The sequence below is a fragment of the Tribolium madens genome, unplaced genomic scaffold (assembly GCF_015345945.1).
Source record: "Tribolium madens isolate multiple individuals breed KSU strain unplaced genomic scaffold, Tmad_KSU_1.1 Scaffold_19;HRSCAF=116;Tcas5.2_LG9, whole genome shotgun sequence".
Lineage (NCBI taxonomy): Eukaryota > Metazoa > Arthropoda > Insecta > Coleoptera > Tenebrionidae > Tribolium > Tribolium madens.
This window is the reverse complement of record NW_025400983.1, coordinates 15742016-15764828: the sequence shown is the minus strand read 5'-3', so window position 1 is coordinate 15764828 and position 22813 is coordinate 15742016. Positions and strand designations below refer to the sequence as shown.

Genomic DNA, 22813 nt, shown 5'->3' with positions numbered 1-22813 from the left:
TTTAATTTAAAAGTATTACAATTATCAAAAAAATAATTTTGTAGCAGAACTAAAGAAATTCAAATAACTTTGCGGTTTTTTTTTTCAGGTTAAATTAAATAAATAATTTTGAATCGTTTTCAATGACAATTACAAAATTAATAGAAAACTTAGGGCCAGTTAACAGAACGTGTTAATCACAATTAAATTTTAATTCGCGATTAACTTGTCATTTGTCAATGCAAAATAAATGGCAACTTAATTCGAATTAATTCTGAATTAAATTTTTATTTCGCTTTTTCTTCAAGTTTGCAGTCCGATAATTTACGACCTGCCTGCTTGGGGTAGTTTATTGAGGCGTCATTTTCACTTTGTTCGACTGTACACTTGAGGGCAAAAAAAACTCAAATTGTCAAAAAAAAATTGTGTGAAAAAGGTTGTTCCTAGAAAGGTTAGAAAACTGTCAAAACGTCTTATTTGGTGGTCTTGCCAATGAAGGGTCATAGTCAGTGTTAAAAACAAAATGGAAAAACTTGATAGAAGTTTGGAAAATGCCTAACAATTATGAAATTGTGAATTGTGAAAAAGACAACGTCAAAAAACCTGCAATTTATTAACAGGTCAAGTTACATTATAAAAAAAACAATTTGCGTTTTTATTGCACTCAAGTTTGTAATCTGGAATTACTTTGGACATCTCAAGATTTTTTTTCATTATTACCAATATTAAAAACATAAAATAAAACTACAGGCTATTAACGCACTCTGAGACCCAAAAAAATTGAAATAAACCACAAAATTTCTTACCCTCACAAAAGGTCCTAACAAATTCGTCGGTAGTGCTTCACCATTCAGCATCAAATATTGCAACAAATAGCCGCAAGAACGAACAGCAGTCTGTGTAATAACGACTCTATCAGCCGCCAATTGTGTCAAAATCGTTTGAATCAGTCTTGTTTTGTACTGTTCTTGCCATATACATGCCGGAAACTCTTTCAAAGCAACCGACAACGCTGCAGCTCTACCATGACGCAACATCCAATCCGCTTGTGTATCCTCACATAGTAGATTTTCGGTAAGTGTGACCTCTAATTGTTCCGGTGTCAACCACCGACAGATGGCGCCCAAACATCCAGCGGCACAATTTCGACTCACATCTTCCTGATGACCCAACAGTGCTAATAAAGTCGCATGAATCTGTTTTTTCACTGTGTCGGACATTTTATCACCAGCTGGCGTAATAATTCCTCTTAACGCATGCAAAGTTGTTTCTCTAATCGCCGAATCGTCAGTTTGTTTAATCGTATTGTGCATTTCCATAAAGAGTGGATCGGCCCTCTGGTGGATGACGATTAGATAACTCAAAGCTGTCGCAGATTTCAGTCTAACGACTCGATTCGGGTCATTTAATGCTTTGACGAAAGTTGTTTGGAGTTGTGGTAGGAACTGTTTTAACATGACTCCAACTTTGGCTAATAATATCGCCAAAGTTTCAAGAACGGCAGTTTTGACGTTGGCACTGAAACGATCGCCGAGTATACGAATCAGAGGACCGGTTATGGCGACAACACTAGTTTGGAGGGCTTGTGCGCTTGTCACTTTGATCACTTCGCCTAACCCTTGAGCTGCGGTCTCTTTTTCGTCGCCGTCGCCGTTGAGGATCGCCTCACGGAAGATGGGCAAAATCGGTGCGATTCCTGCAATGATTTCATTTTACAAATACAGAGTGTTGCGTCTAAACCCCACATTAGAAGTATTGGGAGTTGGTATAATCGTATTTGTTTGAAAATTGGTACACCGGGGGGAAAAACTATTCACCAGTCTAATTTTGTACTCGGGCTGCGCTTTGTCGCAGGAGAGCAGGTAATATGTCGAAAAACCCTTATTTAGGAAGTTGGTCCGAACCCGAAAAATGTCTTTTTGTAAAAATTACTTCAATGAGCATAGATTATAACGTATACATTAAATTGTGTTTATAATAAACAAGCTTGCTCAAATTATCAAATTACAAATGCATAAATTTATTTAAGAAATGTATTTTGCAAGTACAGTTGAAGACAAATACCAGGTGAATAAAAAGTATGGAACGAAGCGTTTTTCTCGTAAACTAACCACTTTACAAAAAAAAATAATTAGTGTAGCGTAAAGTCCAATTAAAATGTGACCATTTATCAAGAATAACATTTTTCGAAATTTCTTTTAGTTTTCGGGTTTTAGAAAAAAAAAAAAATTTTAATGGCAACCCACCATGAAATTTTTTTTAATTAAAGATTATGATCTAAAAATGACCTTTAATTAAATAAAATTGTTTTTTAGCCAGTACTTTTTTTTAAAATAATTGTTAAAGTTGCGTTCCGAACTCATCACGAAGATTTTCCGAACTTAACCGAAGTGGTTGTTTCATGCTTTTCATCATGGGAGAGCGCTGATTTCTATGCAGGTGCTTTGGGGTGGTTTCAAATGGACCAAAAATAGAAGAAAATGATTTGTTTTTACATTTTTTGATCCATCCGGAACCACCCCAAAGCACCTGCACAAAAAACCGGGCTCTCCAACAACCAAAGTCATGAAACGACCCCCTCGTTCAAGTTCGGAAAATCTTCGTGATGTGCTCGGAACGCAACTTTAACAATTTATTAAGAAAAAAGTACTGACTAGAAAACAATTCTGTTTAATTAGAGGTCATTTTTAGATCATAATCTTTAATTAAAAAAATTACCAGTGGGTTGCCATTTAAAAAAAAAATTTTTCCAGAACTCGAAAACTAAAAGAAATTTCAAAAAATGTTATTCTTGATAAATGGTCACATTTTAATTGGACTTTACGCTACACTAATTATTTTTTTTGGTACTTTGGTCGTCAATATCACTTGAGTGACATTAAATTATAAAGCATGCTTTAGGACTGTTAACCTTGTTTTTAGCTACTGTCAATCATAGTTGACAAGTTGTATGTACATATTTTTGATAGGAAAATATAATAGCTGTCATTAATTTAAAATTATCATTTATTTTGACGTTAAAGCTTGAATTACATTACAGTGTCAGAAAAGTGACGACCAAAGTATTTTGTCTCCAACTGTATACAGTATGTTCCCGGATTAAGTTTACAAGAAGAAAAAAACATTTACCTTTGATTTTACGCCAAAACTGAAAAGGAAAAACATTTTTAGCTTGACTTGACTTTTAAGGTTCTTCTACAGTTTTCAAAAATCAAGATTGTAGAACCAGTTTTAAATGGCAGAATTTTTTAATAAACTGTGAATTTTGCCAATTTCTATCAAGTTATTTCTTTTATAATAAAAATTCTGAACTTAATAATACATTTTATAATAGTCAGTCAAAAGGAAACAAATTTTTACCTTTGATTTTACGCTAAAATAGCAAAGGAAATACTTTTTTTTTTCTATAGCAGAGGTTAAACTATTTCTTTAAAAACTCTTTTGAGTAGATAAAGTAACACTTTAACAGTAAGGGTTGTTTTTGCTTTATCTGAAACGAGCAAATCTGTAATTAAAACTTCATTATTCTGACTCAGTGGAAAGAAAAGTTTTTTTTTTTCTTACTTTTGAACTTGTAATAATAATCTTTCTTTGCTTTTGAAGTCCTATCACATTGGCGATTTTATTTTTTTGACAACGATGTCACTTTGACAATTACTTAATAATTGAATAATGATTGTTTTTGTTAAAAATGACTGATTGTTTATTTTTAGAAGCTGTTTTTTGACTTGCCAATTATTAAAATTATGTTTTTTACAAACATTTTTGTTATTTAACTTGCGTTAACTCATCTGCCAAACGACATCGTTGTCAAAAAAATAAAACGCCAATGTGATGGGATTTAAAACGCAGAGAAAAATTACACTAGTTTACACGATTTTTATACCTTAGCTGAAAGCTAATTTCTTATAGATTTTGAGGCACTGAGTTAAAGAAAAAACTATTTAAAAAAGTCCACCACGTTACGTTTAAGAAATATGTAATTAACAAAAATACAAAAACCGCCAAAAAACATATTAAAAGTACTTGGTTTTATTATACTTTTTGGATCAGTTTTCTTTATAACAATCCAACAGTAATCTAGTAACATATTTTCATCCCAAAAACCTTCGTGTCGATCTTTGAAAACCCTTCAGATCTTGATGAAAACGCTCGTCTTGTTTGTCACTCATGCTCCTTAAATTTTTAGAAAAGAAGTCCAAATGCGAGTGAAATGTTTTTAAGACCTATTTAGACCCATATAATAATAATTTTCCAATAATTCAGCAACAATTTGAATTTAAATAAATTTTTAATCGGAGGCATTTATGCAGAAAGCAAGAAAATTATCGTCTGTAACAAAAAAGTGTGACGTGATAGAAAAATTTAACAATTATTTTTGTTTAATTAAAGGTAAATTAACATAGTTATAGTGTTATTAGTTATTACAAGCTCAAAATTAAGAGAAAAAATTTTTTTTTCCACTGAGTGAAAATAATGAACTTTTAAAGTTACAGACGTACTGGTTTCAGGTGAAGCACCACTTTGGGTTTTTTGCTTTGTTTAGAAGTAATAAAAATAAATATAAAAAACGGAAGAAACTCACTCTATTTGTTTATAAAATAGAAAGTAAATCACAAAAATTTTGTTAAGGTAATGAAATACATGGGCATGCATTTTTTTCTCTAAAATTTGCTTAGTGTCATTTTGCAAATTATTATAATCACCATTTAATAATCTCTACTGATTGAAGAAATTTTCAGAAAAAGACCGTTTTGTAGAAACGTGTATACTCGAGTCCGGACCAACTTCCTAAATAAGGGTCTTTCGACATATTACCTGCTTTCCAACTATTTAGTCGGAAACACTATTGTAACAAAGCGCAGTGTGAGCAGAAAGTTAGATTGGTGAAGAGTTTTTTCCCCGGGTGTAAATAGCGATAAACCATTAAGTCCTCCTAAATAAAAATATTTTCAAGATGACGTAAGCAACCTTAAAATTTTAGGGCTTGTTAATTTTTTTTTCAAAATTTGAGAACACCGAAAGAAAGATCTAAACTTTCTCTTTCAAACGCCAAAAAATCGAATTCAAAATCTTAAAAAATGGCAGAGTTACCGATTTTTAAAGTGGAAGGTGCAGATCCAATTTTTTTTGAAAAATTCCAAACATTTCAAAAACGACAAAATTTAAGTATAGGAAAAGATGATGAAACTCCCTTACAATGACACGATTAATCCAAAAACGCAGTAAAAAATATAGCTTATAAAACAAATTGTTCTTGTAATAAAATATCTTTACCTTTCGGTAAACAGAACCCAGGCAACAGCTGTGCCCCCTTCATATCCGACATGGCATATCTCACTGCTTGTCTAACATCGGACACATAAGTCGCCTGCAACTTCGGATCCAACGTCTTTGTGACGGCATTCAACGCCTCCCATGACATTTGCAACACATCCTTATCGCTATCCGTACACAGATGTATCAATCCTCGCAAGAGTTGAGGCACATGCGATGTGTATTGTGCCTTGGAATTGGCACAAAAACCGCAAAGAAGCGTCGCGGCGGCTCTTCTCTGATCGGCGTTCTCGTTTCGTGTGTTTTCAAGCATTGTGTCGATTACGGTTCGTATGCCGACTTCGTCACTGACTGATAAGACGACTGCTTGGCAGTATTCCAACTGTTGGGCCTCTTCTGGCGTTCCGCGAGATGTGGCCAAAGCTGTTTGTAAAGCTGGTAGAATGCGAGGGAGGTATTTGTTAAGGGCTTCGCCGGCCACGGATGCCAGGATTGAGAGGGCTTTTGTGTTGGTGGGAGGGGCTGTTAATTGGGGTACTAGATAGGGGAGAACGACGCGAGATTTGATCGCCATGACTTGGCGAAGACCGTCTAATGTCCATTCCACAACGTCGGGATCAGAATCGTTCTATAAAAAAAAACAAAAACAATAAAACAGTGTGCTTTCTTCAAGGAGTAATTCCATGTCGAAACAATCACTTCTAAAACCCAAATTTCCAATATTTTATTCAAATCCTAACAAGAAAAATAGTTTTCCTCAAGCAAATAAACATCAAATATTAATTTCAATTACATTAGATAATTACACAGGGCGACAAAAAAAAGTCATGTCGGGACAACTTGACAAATTTTATATCATTTTGTTCGTCTCAGTGAGACAAATCAAATGCACTAAAATGATTTTAAAAAGTCCACACACTTCGAATTAAATATTTTTTTTCTAATTTAAATGAATTTAAAATACTTCAACTTTAAAAAATCATTACTCAATAACTATTAGGCCGATTTTCTTCAAATAAAGACCATTCTCAATGGATGTCCTTGCCCTTTAGAATGATATCAATTTTGAAATTGAATATTGGCAAACTTTTCTTCGAACAATGTTCGAAGTAAATCGAAATAATCTAAGAAAAACCTACGAGTATTTTTTTTCATCATTACTATCGTGTAGAGCATATCTTTGTTAGTTGTAATCCAAATTTTCAAAAGAATATACGGAGTAATTTTCAAGATATGATTTTTTGAAGTTAAGGTTTGCTAATCAAGCATTGCTCAATATAGGAGAAATACATGTTAATCTTACTTAAAATTGCATTTTTATAAAACTATTTGTTTTAAGACTCTTCTTTTGCTTAAAAATGGTCAATTGCATCATCTTTGTTCTAATTAGAATAAACAAAAACTGTTTGTTTACTTAAAACAAATAAAGAGTACCTGCGTACCAATTAAAGCAAATAAAGAGTTTTTTTGTTGTAAAAATGACCACTGATCATTGAGCAAAGAGGATTTAGAAGGCACGAGCCTTAAATATAAGGACAAATCTTTTACAAATCAAATCACTTTCCATTCAGATTTCGACTTCACTTTGTTCAAGCTTTCTGAACTTTTTTTTTAAATATTCTGAGCAAATGCTTTCTCATCACTTTCGAGTGATGTTAAAAGCAATATTGTTCGAAGGAAAGTTTGCCAATATTCAATTTCAAATTGCATATCATTCTAAAGGGCAAGTCCATCCCTTTAGAATGGTCTTTATTTGAAGGAAAACGGCCTAATAGTAATGATTTTTTAAAGTTAAGGTATTTAAAATTCATTTAAATTAGAAAAAAGTTATTTAGGTGGAATTGACCATTTTAATGCAAAAGAAGAGTCTTAAAACAAATACTTTTATAAAAATGCAATTTTAAATAAGATTAACATGCATTTCTCCTATATGAAGCAATGCTTGATTAGCAAACCTTAACTTCAAAAAATCATATCTTGAAAACTACTCGGAATATTATTTTAAAAATTTGGATTACAACCAATAAAGAGATGCTCTACACGATGGAAATGATGAAAAAAAAAATTACTCGAAGGGTTTTCCTTAAATTATTTCGATTTACTTCGAACTTTTTGGTAGAAATTCTTCGAAGAAATGTTTGACAATATTCAATTTCAAATTTCATATCATTCTAAGGTTATCCCTTTAGAATGGTCTTTATTTGAAAGTAGTAGTAATAGTTATTGAGTAATGGTTTTTTAAAGTTAAAGTATGTTAAATACATTTAAATTAGAAAAAAATTATTTAGTTGAAAGTGTGTGGACTTTTTTTAGTGCATTTGATTTGTCTCACTGAGACGAACAAAATGATATAAAATTTGTCAAGTTGTCACAACATGACTTTATTTTTGTCTCCCTGTGTTAAACTTAATTAAAAATATTTTTAGTTATTTATTTTAATTTAAATACACAGTGTCCGAAAAGTCGAGCACTTCATTCAAAGGGAGTAATTAGGTAGTCCCCTAGAGTACAAAAAACATGAATGTTTAAAAAATTCTATCTGACAAAAAACATTGACATTTATTTCTTGACATTTGACATTTTTTATGTCTAATTAATGATACTGATGATCTTGTATATGCTTTTTTTTATAATTATTTGGTATGGGTACAAAAAAGCCACAAATAACATTAAACAGAGTTACAATTTAGAATACAGCTTCCTAGTTTCCTCTCCAATAGCCTATATCAAAAAAAACTTGTAAAATTATTTTTCCAACAAAAAAAAAATTGAGCCAAAGTGCAAAATTTAAACTCTTATAACTTTTTTTTTACATTTTTCTTGTTGTCTAGGGTATCGCCGGATGATACAGTGTCACGGAAGTGCGCGACTTTCCGAACACCTATATATTGTGAATATTTGTCAGGGAACATTTAAACAATTTTTCACCAATACGCAACAAGTCACCTTTCGTGATATAAAAGGTATAAAAAATAATAAATCACAGTTTTTTTGTTTGTTTCTTATTTACAACTTTATTTTTTTTAACAATTCCAGTAGGTACTTTTTATGTCTGTCTTTCAATAATAAAAAAAATTGTTTTTATTTTTTTTTACTTTGAAAAATATAAAATTGTCGAAAGTTAAATGTTTTGTGTACCAATTCCACTTTTTAATCGTATTTCCGGTTTTCGAAATCGAGTAAATCTAGCCGTAGTTGTAAAAGTATACGAAAAATCGCCAAAATCCGAAAAAAACGGATTATTAAATCAATTTACTTAAAAATGTATTTTTAACGTTTATTTAAAACTTTTCAACAAAACTCGATTTAGTAGACTTCACCAGACTATACCGATTATTAAATCAATCCATTTAAAACTGTGTATTTTTTCAACATTTATTTTAAAGCTTTGAACAAAATTCGATTCAGTCAACATTTTACCAGATTAATCGGGTATACGATAAAGTGATTTTTATGTAAAACCTCCAATTTTTTAAATTCTTTAATCGTATTTCCGATCTTCAAAACTGACTTGCAAAATGATAGGAAAAATAATTTAATTCGGAAAAACTTTAAATTCGAAAAAATTGAAATTAATCCACATAAGACGGTTTTTTAATGTTATTTGAAAACTTTTTAACAACACTGTACTAAGGAATAGAGATAAGTTGGGCTGAGAAATCTCAGATTACCCTTTGTCTTCATCTTTTCTCTATTCTTCATAAGGAAAACTATTTTATTTTACAGGTTGAGTTTTTGAGGTACCTTAGACCATTGTTTTAGGTGAGAGAAATCAAATATTATTCACAAGTGAGATAAAGTACTCACAAGTGAGTAAATTTGACTATTATATTATTTTTTTCTATTATATTGAAACTCGTGAGAAGTGTCCCACTCGTGCGCAAGCGCACTCGTCGGTCAAAATTCTCACTCGCGTATAATGATGCATTTCTATCACTTATAACATAATGTACTATTTTACACAAACTTTTAACTTATTTAATCGTATTTTGCAAATGTCTGTCCTGAAATTTTGTGAAAACCAAGTAAAGGCGCTGATGGTTTTATTCGATTTTTTTAGATTTTTATAAATGTGAATAAATACCATTTTTTTATGAAAACAACTAAAAATATTAATTTTTTTCAAATATCCCACCACGTCCGTTATTTGATTGAGGACCCTTTTTTAGTGATCGTTTTGACAACTTTATCAAAAATCTACTCACCAATTGATTAAGCATTGTTGGTAAGATATCATCCAAAGCCCTCGCTCCAACAGTCGAATGCAAACTATCAAAAGTCTTCGCTGCTGCTTGCCTCACTTCGGGTAGTGGATCACACAATGCTTTCCTCACCGTCGGTACCAACGAATTAACAAAAGTCAAAACCATCTCTCTGGAAGTCGAAGCCATGATTTCCGACAATCCTATACACACTCCTTGTCTCTGATCGGGCTGATCCGATTGGAGACCCCTTTCCAGAATCGGAATAATTTCCGGTAACACTCTCTCGCCCAACTTCCGGACAAGATCACCAAGTGTCCTTGCAGCAACTTGTCTTTTATCATAGCTATCGCTGGCAAGACAACCGAGCAACAAACCGAATAGAGTTGGTAGAATTTCTCTCAGTGTTCGGGGAGTGTTTGTCACGACGACCTTCCAGACATGCAAAGCCGCCTGTCTTACCATGAGTGCGACATCGGAACGACCCATGTAGAGACCAGCCAAAACACGATTACGACGTTCAGCACCCAAAGCTCTGATTATGGCATGATGGGATTGTTCAGTACCGAAATTGTCATCTTCGCTGGCCGTTTCCGTGCTCATTTTACCGGTCACGCCGGAAATTCGGTAAAGTAGGTCGCCGAGAAGTTGGACCGAACTGGAAAAAGTAAAAAGGGGGCGCTACTAGGCTGCTTTTTTGTATTTTACACTGTTAAATTATTTTTTTCTACTCCCACATCTAAAACACGGATTATCGTATATGTTTCCATGACGCTAAGTGACCTTTTATACACATCTTGACAATCCGTGACTTATATACGTATTAGTCACGTTGCTAATAGAAACTGTCATTTTAGTCACGGGCTGAAGTTCATTAACAAGTAAAACTAAAACTGGACAAAATATTTTCAAGCAAAACAGAAATATCACAAAGCGTTCAAAAACAAAATCGTGGTATCAGGAGCATAAGAGTGCAAGAAGTGGCGAAGGCGTGAACGTCTGCGCATCAAACTGACTGATCACAATGTGCGCAATGCTTCCAGCTCTTGCTAATTATTCTTGCGCAGAGGCCCTTGCTAATATCCTAAAAACTGAGTCTGGAAATGACCCTGTTACTCACTTTTTGGTTTTGAACATTTTAGCAATGAAATTTTTAGGATAAAATTATTTTGCTTCTATGTTTTAACAACGAACATTTTACACAAAGGTGTCTTTAGTTCTTTCCGATTTTGTATTTTTTATGTTTACTCTATGAATAATTTGTTTAATACGTATGTTGGACTTAAATATTTTATGAACATTGGTTTTTACTTTGAATTTTTTGACAGTGAACTACCCTCCAAAGCTAAAACTCGTCAAAATTGAATTTGGTCGATATTCTCCATGAGTAAAAATGTTTGTCGCACACAGAATTCAAATTGTATTTTTTGATAGCTTTTTAGAAAAGCTAAAGTGTGATTTTTTGTTTTGTATTTTATTTTCTTTTGGGCCCAATAAATCCTAATATTATTTTAATTCTTTGTAGATTTGTAATTTACGAACTGAAATCAAACGAATATGAAAAAATCTCTCAAGTACTTTCGAAAAATAAATTTAGTCCTGTTAACTAATTGTAAATAATTAAACAAACTTTGATAAATATACAGGATGTTCCGTTTTTATTGTTACAAGTTTAAACAGTTGATAGAATATTCAATTTGAAGATTTAAGTTTCCTATGAACATGTATCGAAAAATGCTACGCGAGGGAGCTACACCCTCTCAAATTAATAGATTTTTTTCAATATTTCAGCAACCATTGTAGATAAAATTACAAAATTTAGTACAACTGATAACCTTTATACACCCAAACGAATTCAAAGATAAAATGTCTAACTTTTTATTCAAGAGCGTCCTAAACTATGGTAAAAAGTACCGTAACTATTTTGGCTATTGGTTCTTACCACTTTCAGCCAGAAAATTCTAAATTTCATAGTTTTTCACAGAAAATAGGTCTTTTGCGTTTTTTTTTACAGCTTACCGTTTTTGAGTAAAATCAGTTTACAATATGTGTTACAGACCATAAATAAGATAAAAATTAAAATTAAATTCATCTTACCGTTTAGAACGCCCGTGTTAAAAAAAATTGACAACTGATTTTGAATTTGTTCAGGTGTTTAAAGGTTATTAGTTGTAGCAACTTTTGTAATTTTATCCAAAAATCACTCTATAAAGAGACTTTATTCCACACTTTAGATGCGTATAAAGTACCAGTTTATCCACTAGTCGAATAAAGTAACTTTATTTCACTATTAGTAACCAGCGCACCGAGTAACAGCTTACTACGTTTAACCGAAAGCACATTTGGCGTGACGTTTAAATGTCAGTTTAATTTTTAATTAAGTTTGAAATAATTTGAGTCTGTGATTGTGGATAAAACGTTATATTGCAGTCGTGTGTTAGTCGCGTTTTATCCACTTAAGAAACATTCTTGCGTGGATAAAACGTTACCTAACACACTCTTACAATAAATAACTATTATCGATTCTGCAATAATGGAAAAAATCCATTAAAAACGCATCTCTTTCATGGGGTATAGCTCGCTCACATAACATTTTTGAATACATGTTTATAGGGAGTTTTGTCTTAAAACTGAATATTTTATCACCTGTTTAAATTTGTAACAATAAAAACGCAACACCCTGTACAAATAGTATATTAAAATACAAGTTGCAGAAGGAACAAATGAGTGCCTGAAGAACCTTCTGCAACGAGTGTTTTGTACTATTTTTTCTATTTTGCTTTATATCATTTTATAAATTAAAAGCCAAAAATTTTAAATTCTTTTTTCTAGGGAATTTTGTGACGGTGGGTGACATTTATGTGGAATAATTTTAGGTGGTTGTAAAAAATAAAAATAATTCTTATTTTCACATTTGAAAATGAATAATAAAGAAAGTCCGTCACTAAATAAATTAACGCCAACGACTTATGAAATCACTCAAATGACGTCATTTGGGTGGTTTAATAGACTTATTACAAAACTGAAAAAAGAAAAAGAAGTTCTAGGTATCGTTTTCAAAATATGTTTGAATTGTGTTAGGTGGGCCGATCCCGACTGTAATGCAATGTCGGGCCAACCCGCGACGAAGGTAGAGCAAGCTCCTGGTCTTCGTCAAATTCCAAAAATCAGTTTAATATACTGGCCCCGCATGCGGGGCGTATCAGATATTAAGCTGATAAGAACAGATACTACACTTTGATCTTAGCCATAGGCCGAGAAGCGATAACGAAACAGTTTCCTTTCGAGATTTTAACTCCAAAAGAACCTTACGTACTCGCTAGGTTGATACTATAGCGACACCTTGCGACGATTTTTAGTACTTGTCAGGCATTCCGAGTTGTAGCGAATTCATACTTAAACAATAATGACAATCCCTATTTTTGTTACTTGACGAATAATAATAAATACTAATCGAAATTTACTTTATTTATTAATTACTAATAATTATTTACTAATCGAAATTTTAAATTGTCGCAACCGAAATCAAAAGCCAAAGCTTCAGCTTATATCTCTATATACAGGGTGAACAAAAAATATTAAATCAAGCGTTTTTTTAACACTTTGCATTCAGAAAATAATAATTAATAATAATAAAAAGTGCTATAAAAATGTGATTTTGAGAATGACATTTTGTTTTATTTTTGAGTTATGGGTTTTTTTCTTTGTCACAATAGCAACAACAAAAATTGAATAAAATGTAGATCGTTATAATTCTCACATCATAGCCTTTTAAAAAAAGGTTTAAGTTGTCATTTTTTTTACAAAATTCAAAAACAAATTCAAAAAAACGTGGTTACATATTTTTTGTTGACCATGTATAAATTAATTTGTACTGAATTTTTATTTTCTTTGTCTCGTCATCTCATCAATTTTATTTTATTATAAATTACAGCGGCCTACTCGATTCCTTTTTTTTTTCGAAAAAAACCTCGACGTTTCTTATTTTGCAAAAATCTCACAAGTTTACAAAATAGACCCCACAAACCCTATGTCGGCTCATAGAAAATGCCATGCAATGATGCAATAAAATATAGGGTGTTGTATTTGAAAAAGTTGAGTATCATTGTCATTTTCAAAAAATCGTAGTAGACGATGGAACATCGACTCAAAGTTTGCCTTTATCTAAAGCTTAAGGAATCGACTGGAAAAAAATTGGTCAAATTTTGTTGAATGGTTCTGAAATTATCAAATTTTCTGTGGGTCTATGCACCACGCTATTTTGACATTGATATAAAGTCCGATTTTTTATAATCAATTATCAGTGTCAAAGTTCCATAAAAAATCAGACTGTACCACCCTAAAATTCCAAAAACATTTATTTACGGACCAGCTATATATTTTTTTTTCCACTAAATCAGATTTAAGGTTATGCCTAGTCTGAAATTTTCAAAATGCAAAGTGAAAGCGAACCACTGCCATTTTTTCACGTTCCGACAGTGGTTGTCCTGTACTCGTATTGCGTAGTCATTTTAATTCAGACTTTAAAAATGAGTTTGGTATACGCGCACTAACGCACTGACATAAAAAAAATATTACACTCAATGCCGCCAATCCATATCATTGACTGTTTCCGACCACACGTTCCAACATGAGAACACTTTCACAATAGATTATAAAAAAATCGGACTATATATCAATGTCAAAATAGCGTGGTGCATAGACCCACAGAAAATTTGATAATTCCAGAACCATTCAACAAAATTTGACGAATTTTTTTCCAGTCGATTCCTTAAGCTTTAGATAAAGGAAAACTTTGAGTCGATGTTCCATCGTCTACTACGATTTTTTGAAAATGACAAATGATACTCAACTCAACTAAGTCAACAACTATTGCAGATAAGTCTAAGAAACTCGGGTGTGATATATCGACAATTTAGTAGTGGCGAATACAAAAGTGTAACAAAAATTTGGAGTTTTCATTTAAAAAAAAACAAAACTTAGTTGTGTATCTTATTTTGGGACAGAAAAAATAAGTTGATAGTTTGCACGCATCCCTGGGTCACTGTATAAATGTTTAAAGATATTTAAAGATAAAAGAGCACAAAAAGACAAAATGCCTACACTCTATTATTTGAAATGTTTACTACTACAGAAACCATCAAATTTTTGTTGTGCTGTTGTCGACTTTACAAAATCTCTACATTTATAATTCTAGAAAATTATATACAATTAAAACGTAATTTTTCAAAAATTCAACGCATGAATGGCTAGATTAAAAAATCGGATGAAAACATCACACGACTTTCCTTATCCCACTTATCTGGAAACACTCTTACGACAATAATTTAGTGTTGGAAATCCGAGTAGCAAACCTAAAGTTTGCGTCAGTGCCATCTGCCGGAAATAGATGATAGTTGTCGCGGGTTCGAGTCTAGGGTGCATTGTTTTTAGTTTGGCACCCATTATTATTTTTATTTTATCACATTTTACTGTTATACTGTTTACTGTTATCTAGAGTTCGAGTTTTTATCTATGTTAATTTTGAAATCTAATTAACATTCTTACCTGTATCGAATCCTCCAATTTTCATCAAACAATCCCTTTTCCAACTCTGGCAGAAGCAACAAAATGGCCGAATCTGCATACAATGTCACAATCCTCTGTCCTGCCTTCAACGCCGTATCTCTCACATATTCATTTTCATCAGCCAACGCTTTCAAAATCGGATTAATAATCTGTCCAATATACACCGTAAAATCATTGGTAAACACCACTGGCATATAAATAAACATCATGATATATCCATCCTTGACATGAGGCGCGATATCCGTCCTCTCCGCCGTCGCGATAATCTCCGGCATCAATTTATGCAACTTCTCGACTCCCAACCCGCCAACAACCTCTGAAAGCCCCTGAGCGGCTCCGGATCTATCCACAGAACTGCTTTCAGAAGTCAGCGTCTGCATCAACCACGGAAGGAGATCCTCGAAACTCGATTCGCCCATTCCCCGGACCATAGCGCCCAGAGCTCGAGCACTAACACTCCTAACTTCCGGTACCGGATCCAGGAGAGAGGTTTTCAGGCCCGGAATAATCGTCGGGAGGTAAGGGAGGAGGTCTTTCTGGTCGGTGAGCGAGTACATATTTCCGATGATTTGTGCGGCCATTTTGCGCGTTTCGGTGGAGCGATCCATGAAGGCTCTTTGGACCACTGGCATGATGAGAGCTAAAGATGGGGCGTCGATGAAGTGGACGAATTGGGTGTCGAGAAGTGTTTGGAGACACACGGAGGTCTTGTTCGAGGGGTCTTGAAGAGCTTTGAGTAACACGGGGACGATGGCTGCAATAGAAGATGTAGAGGGTGAATCAAGAGCGATTGTAGCGGTTTTCGACAATTGATAATTTTTTAGCTCACTTGATAACATTTTTTGAAAAATTTGTTTTTTCGATGAAGCAAAATCTTGGTGTTTGATGATAACTTGAAACCTTGAGAAAATTACTAAATTGCTCAAACTTATGAATAACACAAGTGAGTAGATTTTGCGACTTTTAGGTCCAATTCCGGAAATTTTGAGTGTGTTTAAGACTAGTTTTAACAAATGCCCATTCATTTCGGCTTTTACTTCATTAAAATTGATTGATTTATGGATTTAAAAATGTGTTCAAATATTTGGTGAAATAAATTCAAAAAAATCATATTCATAATAATAAGTAATTTTGGTTTATTTATGTACATTTAAGGATGTTTTTTGTTAAGAAATTCACTAAAAATGCTAAATTATTGCCTAATTAAATGTACATAAATTTCTCTTTATTTCAGTATATTTAGAGTGTCTGTTCTCTGTGACAGAGAAACTCACTATCGAAAATGGAAAATTTTTACTAACCCAAAGCATAAAAATTGCAAAATTATGTTGCATTAATTAAATGCATTATTTCATTTTTTTATTTCATTATTTCATTGCATTTTCCTTTAAATTTCAAACGTCTTACATCAAATAAAAAAACTTTTAAAATGTTTTTAAGTGATAATTTCTCTATAATATATTCACTAAACTCCCGACATGTCAAAATGACATTAAATTAGTTAAACAAAAAGTCACTATAGCTATGTTGGTGACAACTTCACTCAAAGTTTAACAACCTGGTCGCTATCACTTGATTTGAAATGATTTAATTATTATCATTGGTGCATGTGCCGTGTACCATGGAAACTTGACATCAAGTACAGTCAGATGAAATAATAGTCATCTATGTCGTTTGGGATACATTCAAAAATTTTGGTTTGACATTGTAAACGTCACGGGAGTTTTGTGAATACATAATAGGTTCGAAAGATTTTAACAAAACAAAGAAAATAATACTTCCTCTGTCCAGAAATATTTATATTTATAAAAATATTATATATTTAGTTGTTTTTCACAAATTAGGAAAAGGCGGCTTTGCTTCTAAAACTACACTGTCATTTTAAAAACCCTTTTTATATGTGAAGTTTTTGACAGCAACTAAAAAGTGTAGTTTACCTTAGAAGATAAGTTTTTAATCGAAAAACAGGGATTTTCAAGACCTGATATAAAGCTCCGGCCTAAGAAAATAATGGGTTAAAGAAAATATTTTGGCAAACAACAGTTGTAAAAAGACTAATTTAACTCTAAACAAAAGACAAGCGGTTTATCATGTGCTTTTTCTGAATTAAATTCTGATATTTGGAATAAGGTTTTTCTTTCTCACCAGCTGTGTATGGTACAAACCATAAGAGTAAATTGAGGTAACAATTATAAAGTAAGTCATATGAAAAAGACCATTTACAAATTTTAGACTTTATGAACATGTACAAGACATCATAAATTCAGTTTGAATAACTCAAATTACTCCTAAAAATTTTTACGTTATTGTATTGTAATTAAATTAAGATGTAGTTATGTTTCAATAAAATATGATTTTTAAAGAGAATCGGATACTTATTTCTGGACAGGAAAAAATTCGAAATCGGACACTTATTTCTGGACGGAGGGAGTATAAAATTGAATCGTTATGCCTTATTTAATGTTATTTTTTATTACGCCTAGTTTATATTTTTTAGATTTAAAACGTGTAGATATCTTATTTCAAACAAAATTAGAGTCTTAAATGTATTATTATTTGGTAATATCGTTAAATTTAAGGCGTTTTTCAACTTTCAACTTACAAAATTTAAAGTTATTGTTGGTTTAGATTGTGAAATATTTATCAACAAGTCCGTGGTAATCAGCATAATCTAAACAACATTTAATTTAATGTTCCTTTAAATTCGATTTTGAAAGTGGTCCTAAATGTTTTTGTGTTTTTATTAATAGAACGAGTATTTTTAGACCCATGTTATAGACTCACCCTGTATAGAAAAATATTTATATTAAACTGGACAATTGCTATATCTAGCTACTAATGTTTCATTGTTTATTATTGGTGGCAAAGGGAAATCTAATGCGAGATGCACGCTTTTTGTAACGAGTCTTTTATACAGTGTGATTTTTTTTGTTGTAGTTATCCATCAGCAATGAAACGTATCGCGTAACTAAAACGGTATATTTTGTGTTGCCTAAATATCAAATGTCACATTTGAATTAGTCACAACCGACAATGTAGTCTTGAAAAAACAGATCTTTGATGAGAATCGAGGAAAATGATAGACAGTACATGTGGAAACAACGAAAACTGTAAAAAATAAATTAGGTTATGTTTATGTTGTGAAGTTACGCAATACGTTCTACTGCTGACGTAAGTGTCATAGATAAGTAGAACAAAAATTTAAAAAATCACGGTACTATTTTTCCTATTTTCCACTTTTTATGAAAAAAAAAGTATTTAAATTTGGGGAATTTTGCGTCAGTTGATGACACGTAGCAGTATTATTCATAAAGGCGCTGGAAATTTCAACTTAATATCTGCCATTGTGCGTAATCTGAAAATGAATGCTCAAGATTTTTTAATGTTCGTCACCAAAAATTCGGAAAGCAATTTACTTCCAACGACACTGTTCCCAACATAAAATACTCTAGGCTGTTAACTCACCTAAACGAGTTCGTTTAGCGTTGCTAATGACGCGAAATTAAAAAAAATATATATAATTCTTTATTTTGTAATAATGTACGCTCAAAATTTAACAAGTTGATTACACACTATATTTTTTTCTATGATTTCTAAATTCTTCACTTTTTCATGTTTAAAAATTTAATTGTCATTTGCAATAAATCGCTCGTTATTGCACTTTTTATAGTGATATTTTACTTCCAAATTTGACGACATCCATTATATATAAAACCCCGATTGGTCTAGTTTAGTTTGGCAATTTCAAAACACAATAATATACACAATGGTGGTAATACAAGTAATTCTCTTAATTTTTTTAATAAATTATAGCACAGAAGTTGAGCAGACAGAAGTTTCACCACATCCAAAGCGAAGTAAGTGTTACAAAAGTTTTTTTTATTAAAAATCCACAGAACCTGGCCAGTGCTACGAGGAAAGGTTGGGTCATTTGGAAGCTGGGAGCAACAAAGAGGTTCTAGGGTTTTGTGAAAAAGTGTACTGTTTTTCCGATGGATCTGGAATAACAATTTTGTCCAGGTTTAATTTTGTAATTATTAGAATGTTGGGCTTACTTTTATTTTAGTTGTACTGAATATAATACTTCGGGACGATACTGTGCTGATCCTAATAAAAAATTCCCAGATTGTTGTCCATTCAAGTGTGGTCTAAGATTAAATTGGTAGACTAACAATAAAATAAATAACTACTAATAAAATAATATAAAGGAAACAATGAGTTTTAATTTGAATTTTATTTTGTAAATAATTATTATTTTCAAAAGCCTCTGTTGACCTGTTTTTACTACTCGAATTTAAAATTCAAATACATAGAAAAAATTGTTTCTCAAGAACAACATTTTTGGTAAAAATTAACGGTCATTTAACAACAAATATTTTATCATAAAAATCAAATGACGTTTTTGGGAGGTAACAAAAATTTTTAACAACAAATGGCCGTTTTTTTCTTTTGGTTTTCATTCAAAATTAAAAAAAGTCAATTATTCTTCAAAATTTTGACAGTTACTCCTTAAAAACAAGAGAGGAAACGTCCCATTATGACAAAAAAAAATCATTTTTAAACATTTCCTCCCAACAGGAATCAAGCTGTCCCTCGGGAATAAAATAAATGAAATGCTGACTTTTATTTTTAAAATAAACTAGAATTGAGTGAATTGAATCTTTTGGGTGTTTCTTGATACCAATTTTTATTTTAAAATTGAGCAATAAATGAGCTTAAAATATTTATTTTGCCAAATTATTTGACATTTGACCAATTTATCATTTTCTTATGTTAGTATTAATTTTGTCTGTTGAGAGGAAAGTTTTGTATGCATGTCGAATAAACATCTTATACTTTAGGATAAAAATGGACTTCTGGAGGATATTTTGAAGAATTTAATTATAAAAGAAAGTCATGATGACAGTGATTTTGGCATTAATTTTAAAGATTCGGATTAAATTTTACTTTCTGTTTGTTTTTAATTTTGTTTGTTTTACACATTAAATCAGATGAATAACTATTACTGTACAGTTGGACCTAAAGTAACGAACAAAATTGATATCTTTGTTATGTCATTTTTCAAAGAAATTTTCGAATAAGTCGATTTTATGTTTGTAAATACATATTACATTTTCACATTATACCAACATTTATAACGTCATTGGTCTTGGAACAATGACGTTATTAATTTTTTTTAATGGCTACTGACATTTTTGTTTACTGTTTTGGTAGCACATTCCTTCATTTCGACAAAAAAAATATCTATAAGCCCTGTTTTGAAAAACTTCGCAAATACCAGCATTTCTCCAGTCAGTTATGCAGGGTGCGCCAGAACTCGCGCTCCAGAGAAAACGACATCTAAGGTAAGATATCAGGAACATGGAAAAATGTTTAAAAAATTTTATCCATAAAATTTCGAAGTTTTAAATTTTGCACTTTAACTCCATTTATTTCACTTAGAAAAATAATATTCCAATTTTTTTTGTTACAGGCTATTCGAAGAGGAAACAAGGAAGCTGTATCCTAAATTGTAACTCTGTTTAATGTGATTTGTGGCTTTTATTAACAAAATTTTTGTACCTTTACTAAGTAATTAAAAAAAACGTATACAAGATCAGTATCATAAAAAATATACATAATATACAGGCTGTCACTTATAATAAAGACCCTGACCAATTTTTTTTTACAAAAAATAAATGTCAAAACTTTTTGACAGAGAATTTTTTAACATATTTCCTACGTTCCTGGTATCTTATCTTACTTGAATTTTTTCTCTGGGGGAGTTCTGACACCCTATATAACATTTTTGTTATGGATTTTAATGCCTTGTTGCCTATATATTTTTTTAATAAACAACATTAAAACTATACATAAAACCTTATCATCAACAATAATTAAAAAACAATCACTTTTTATAAAATAAAATCAAAAATAGAAAGATAATGGCCTTTTTGTGTAATTATCGATAACTTTTTTTATTCCTAAGAAGTATAGAAAACTTATGTAGAAACAATTTTTTTGTAATAACCAAAAAGTTAAAAACAATTAACAAAAATGTCGGTCGCCACTAAAAAAAATACTTCGAGTTGGATCTTCTTGGCATGAGAATGACAATAAAATTATCATAACGATATTCAAAAACCTGCGCCGGCATTTTTTCCAAAGCACTTTTCGCAATAATCAGGAACAAAAAAACTTTTCAAAAATACAGAAATCGAATATGGCGTCCTAAAAAAATCCAAACTTGAGTGTTGTAACTCTGACATCAAAAGCGCCTTGGAAAATACGATGACAGATTTAGATTCCTTGTAAGAAAGTGCCTTAAGAACGTCCAAGTTAAAAAACATTCAGATTTCTATATTCTTGTTCTTCATAAAGAACCACAGGTTTTTTAGTTTTAAGAAGCGAACCTATTCGTCTAAGTGCATTATGTAAAGTAAAATGTAATAAATAGTGGTTTACCGTATTTTTCATGCCAATTATTATTGTTTCGAGCAAAAAAACATAGGTGTTCGATTTGAAAAACTAAATTTGGTAGCATTTCCGGCTACACCGGATGTGCCAAAAAAATTTGATGCATTTACTAAGAAAACGAGGAATGAATAGTATTATTTGAAAAATTAGTTTTTGAAAAAAAAGTAAGTTTAGGTGTTATCGGCCAGGGCGACTTGGACCGAACACTCTGTATGTTTACCCCAGTGTAAAGAAAGCGTTTAAAAAAAAATCCAACTCTCTAGGATTTTTTTCCACCGATTGCCCTATTTTTGTCTAATTTGGCTGAGCTAATAATTTTAAATTACCTTGAATCTCTGGATTGCGTATAACCGACCCAATGACCTTCAACGCTGCCGCTCCGGCTTCTTGAACCTTCATATGCGAATCACTCAACACCTCGATCAATTTCGGTACGATACTCGGCAAACAAGACGACAACTGCTTTGGTGCACAATACGCCATAGCCCCCAACAACTCTACTGAGCCTGTTTTGGTCCTCCACGAGTCCTGCTCCAAAGCATCGAGCAATGATGGCAAAACTAGCTTCACACCATGACCCGATAGCTTACTCATCACGACTTTAGCCGTATCATCAGCAGCTGCTCGAACATATTGACTCGTATCTCCGAAACATTGTAACAAATGAGGCAAAACGTGAATGATATACGGCTCGAAAAGTTTGCCCAACATGTGGAAAAGCATCTCAAAGGCGAATAAAGCGCCCTCTCTATGCTTGTAATTTTTCTTATCTTGGATTGCTTCGGTGAGTTTCGTCATAATATCGTGTTGTTTTAAGGCGAGAATTCCCATTCCTTTGACGATGCCGGCCAAACCATAAGCTGCACCTTTACGTTCGCCGTATTTGTCGCCTTTGAGAAGTTGATGGAGCAACTTGTTGATGTAACCAGGAGCTTCGTCTTTGACGGATGGTATGAGAGGTGGTAAACAATTACCGACTGCTTCTTGTACAGTCTGTGACGGTGTTGACAATGCCTGAATCAGTCTCAAAACTATTGGTTTAATTCTTTCGTCGTCTTTATCTAAATGACGAGCCAAGGAACCCATGAGGATTACCACAGCTTGCTTGACGGCGTCCAAATGTGCAGATTTGGTCGATTTGCTCATGAAATTGTCGAAGACTGGCCACAAAGTACTCACAGTTTCCTGTAAACAACATTTACCGTAAATGATTTTTTTCCAACTTTTGTAAAATTGAAATGTTTTTTTTTATTTTTTAGAAAATAAAAAAAATTAATCTTAAAAAATAACGTTTTAAAATTCTTGTTTAAAACATTGATATTAACAAATAA

General features: G+C 32.1%; 1 protein-coding gene and 1 non-coding gene across 2 annotated transcripts in view; both read right to left on the bottom strand.

Annotated features, from left to right (window-relative positions):
* The window catches only part of LOC123015866 (eIF-2-alpha kinase activator GCN1), a 30800-nt gene that overhangs the window by 1497 nt on the left and 6490 nt on the right, over window positions 1–22813 (bottom strand). The window contains exons 4-8 of the mRNA XM_044415898.1: window positions 21809–22667; window positions 15006–15780; window positions 9462–10116; window positions 5257–5884; window positions 786–1675 (exon numbers count right to left, since the gene is read on the bottom strand). Of these exons, the coding sequence (XP_044271833.1) occupies window positions 786–1675; window positions 5257–5884; window positions 9462–10116; window positions 15006–15780; window positions 21809–22667 (3807 nt within the window). The remainder of the gene's footprint in view (window positions 1–785; window positions 1676–5256; window positions 5885–9461; window positions 10117–15005; window positions 15781–21808; window positions 22668–22813) is intronic.
* Window positions 12535–12724, bottom strand: LOC123016109. Its single transcript, XR_006413425.1, has one exon. It is a non-coding gene; the product is annotated as a U2 spliceosomal RNA (small nuclear RNA).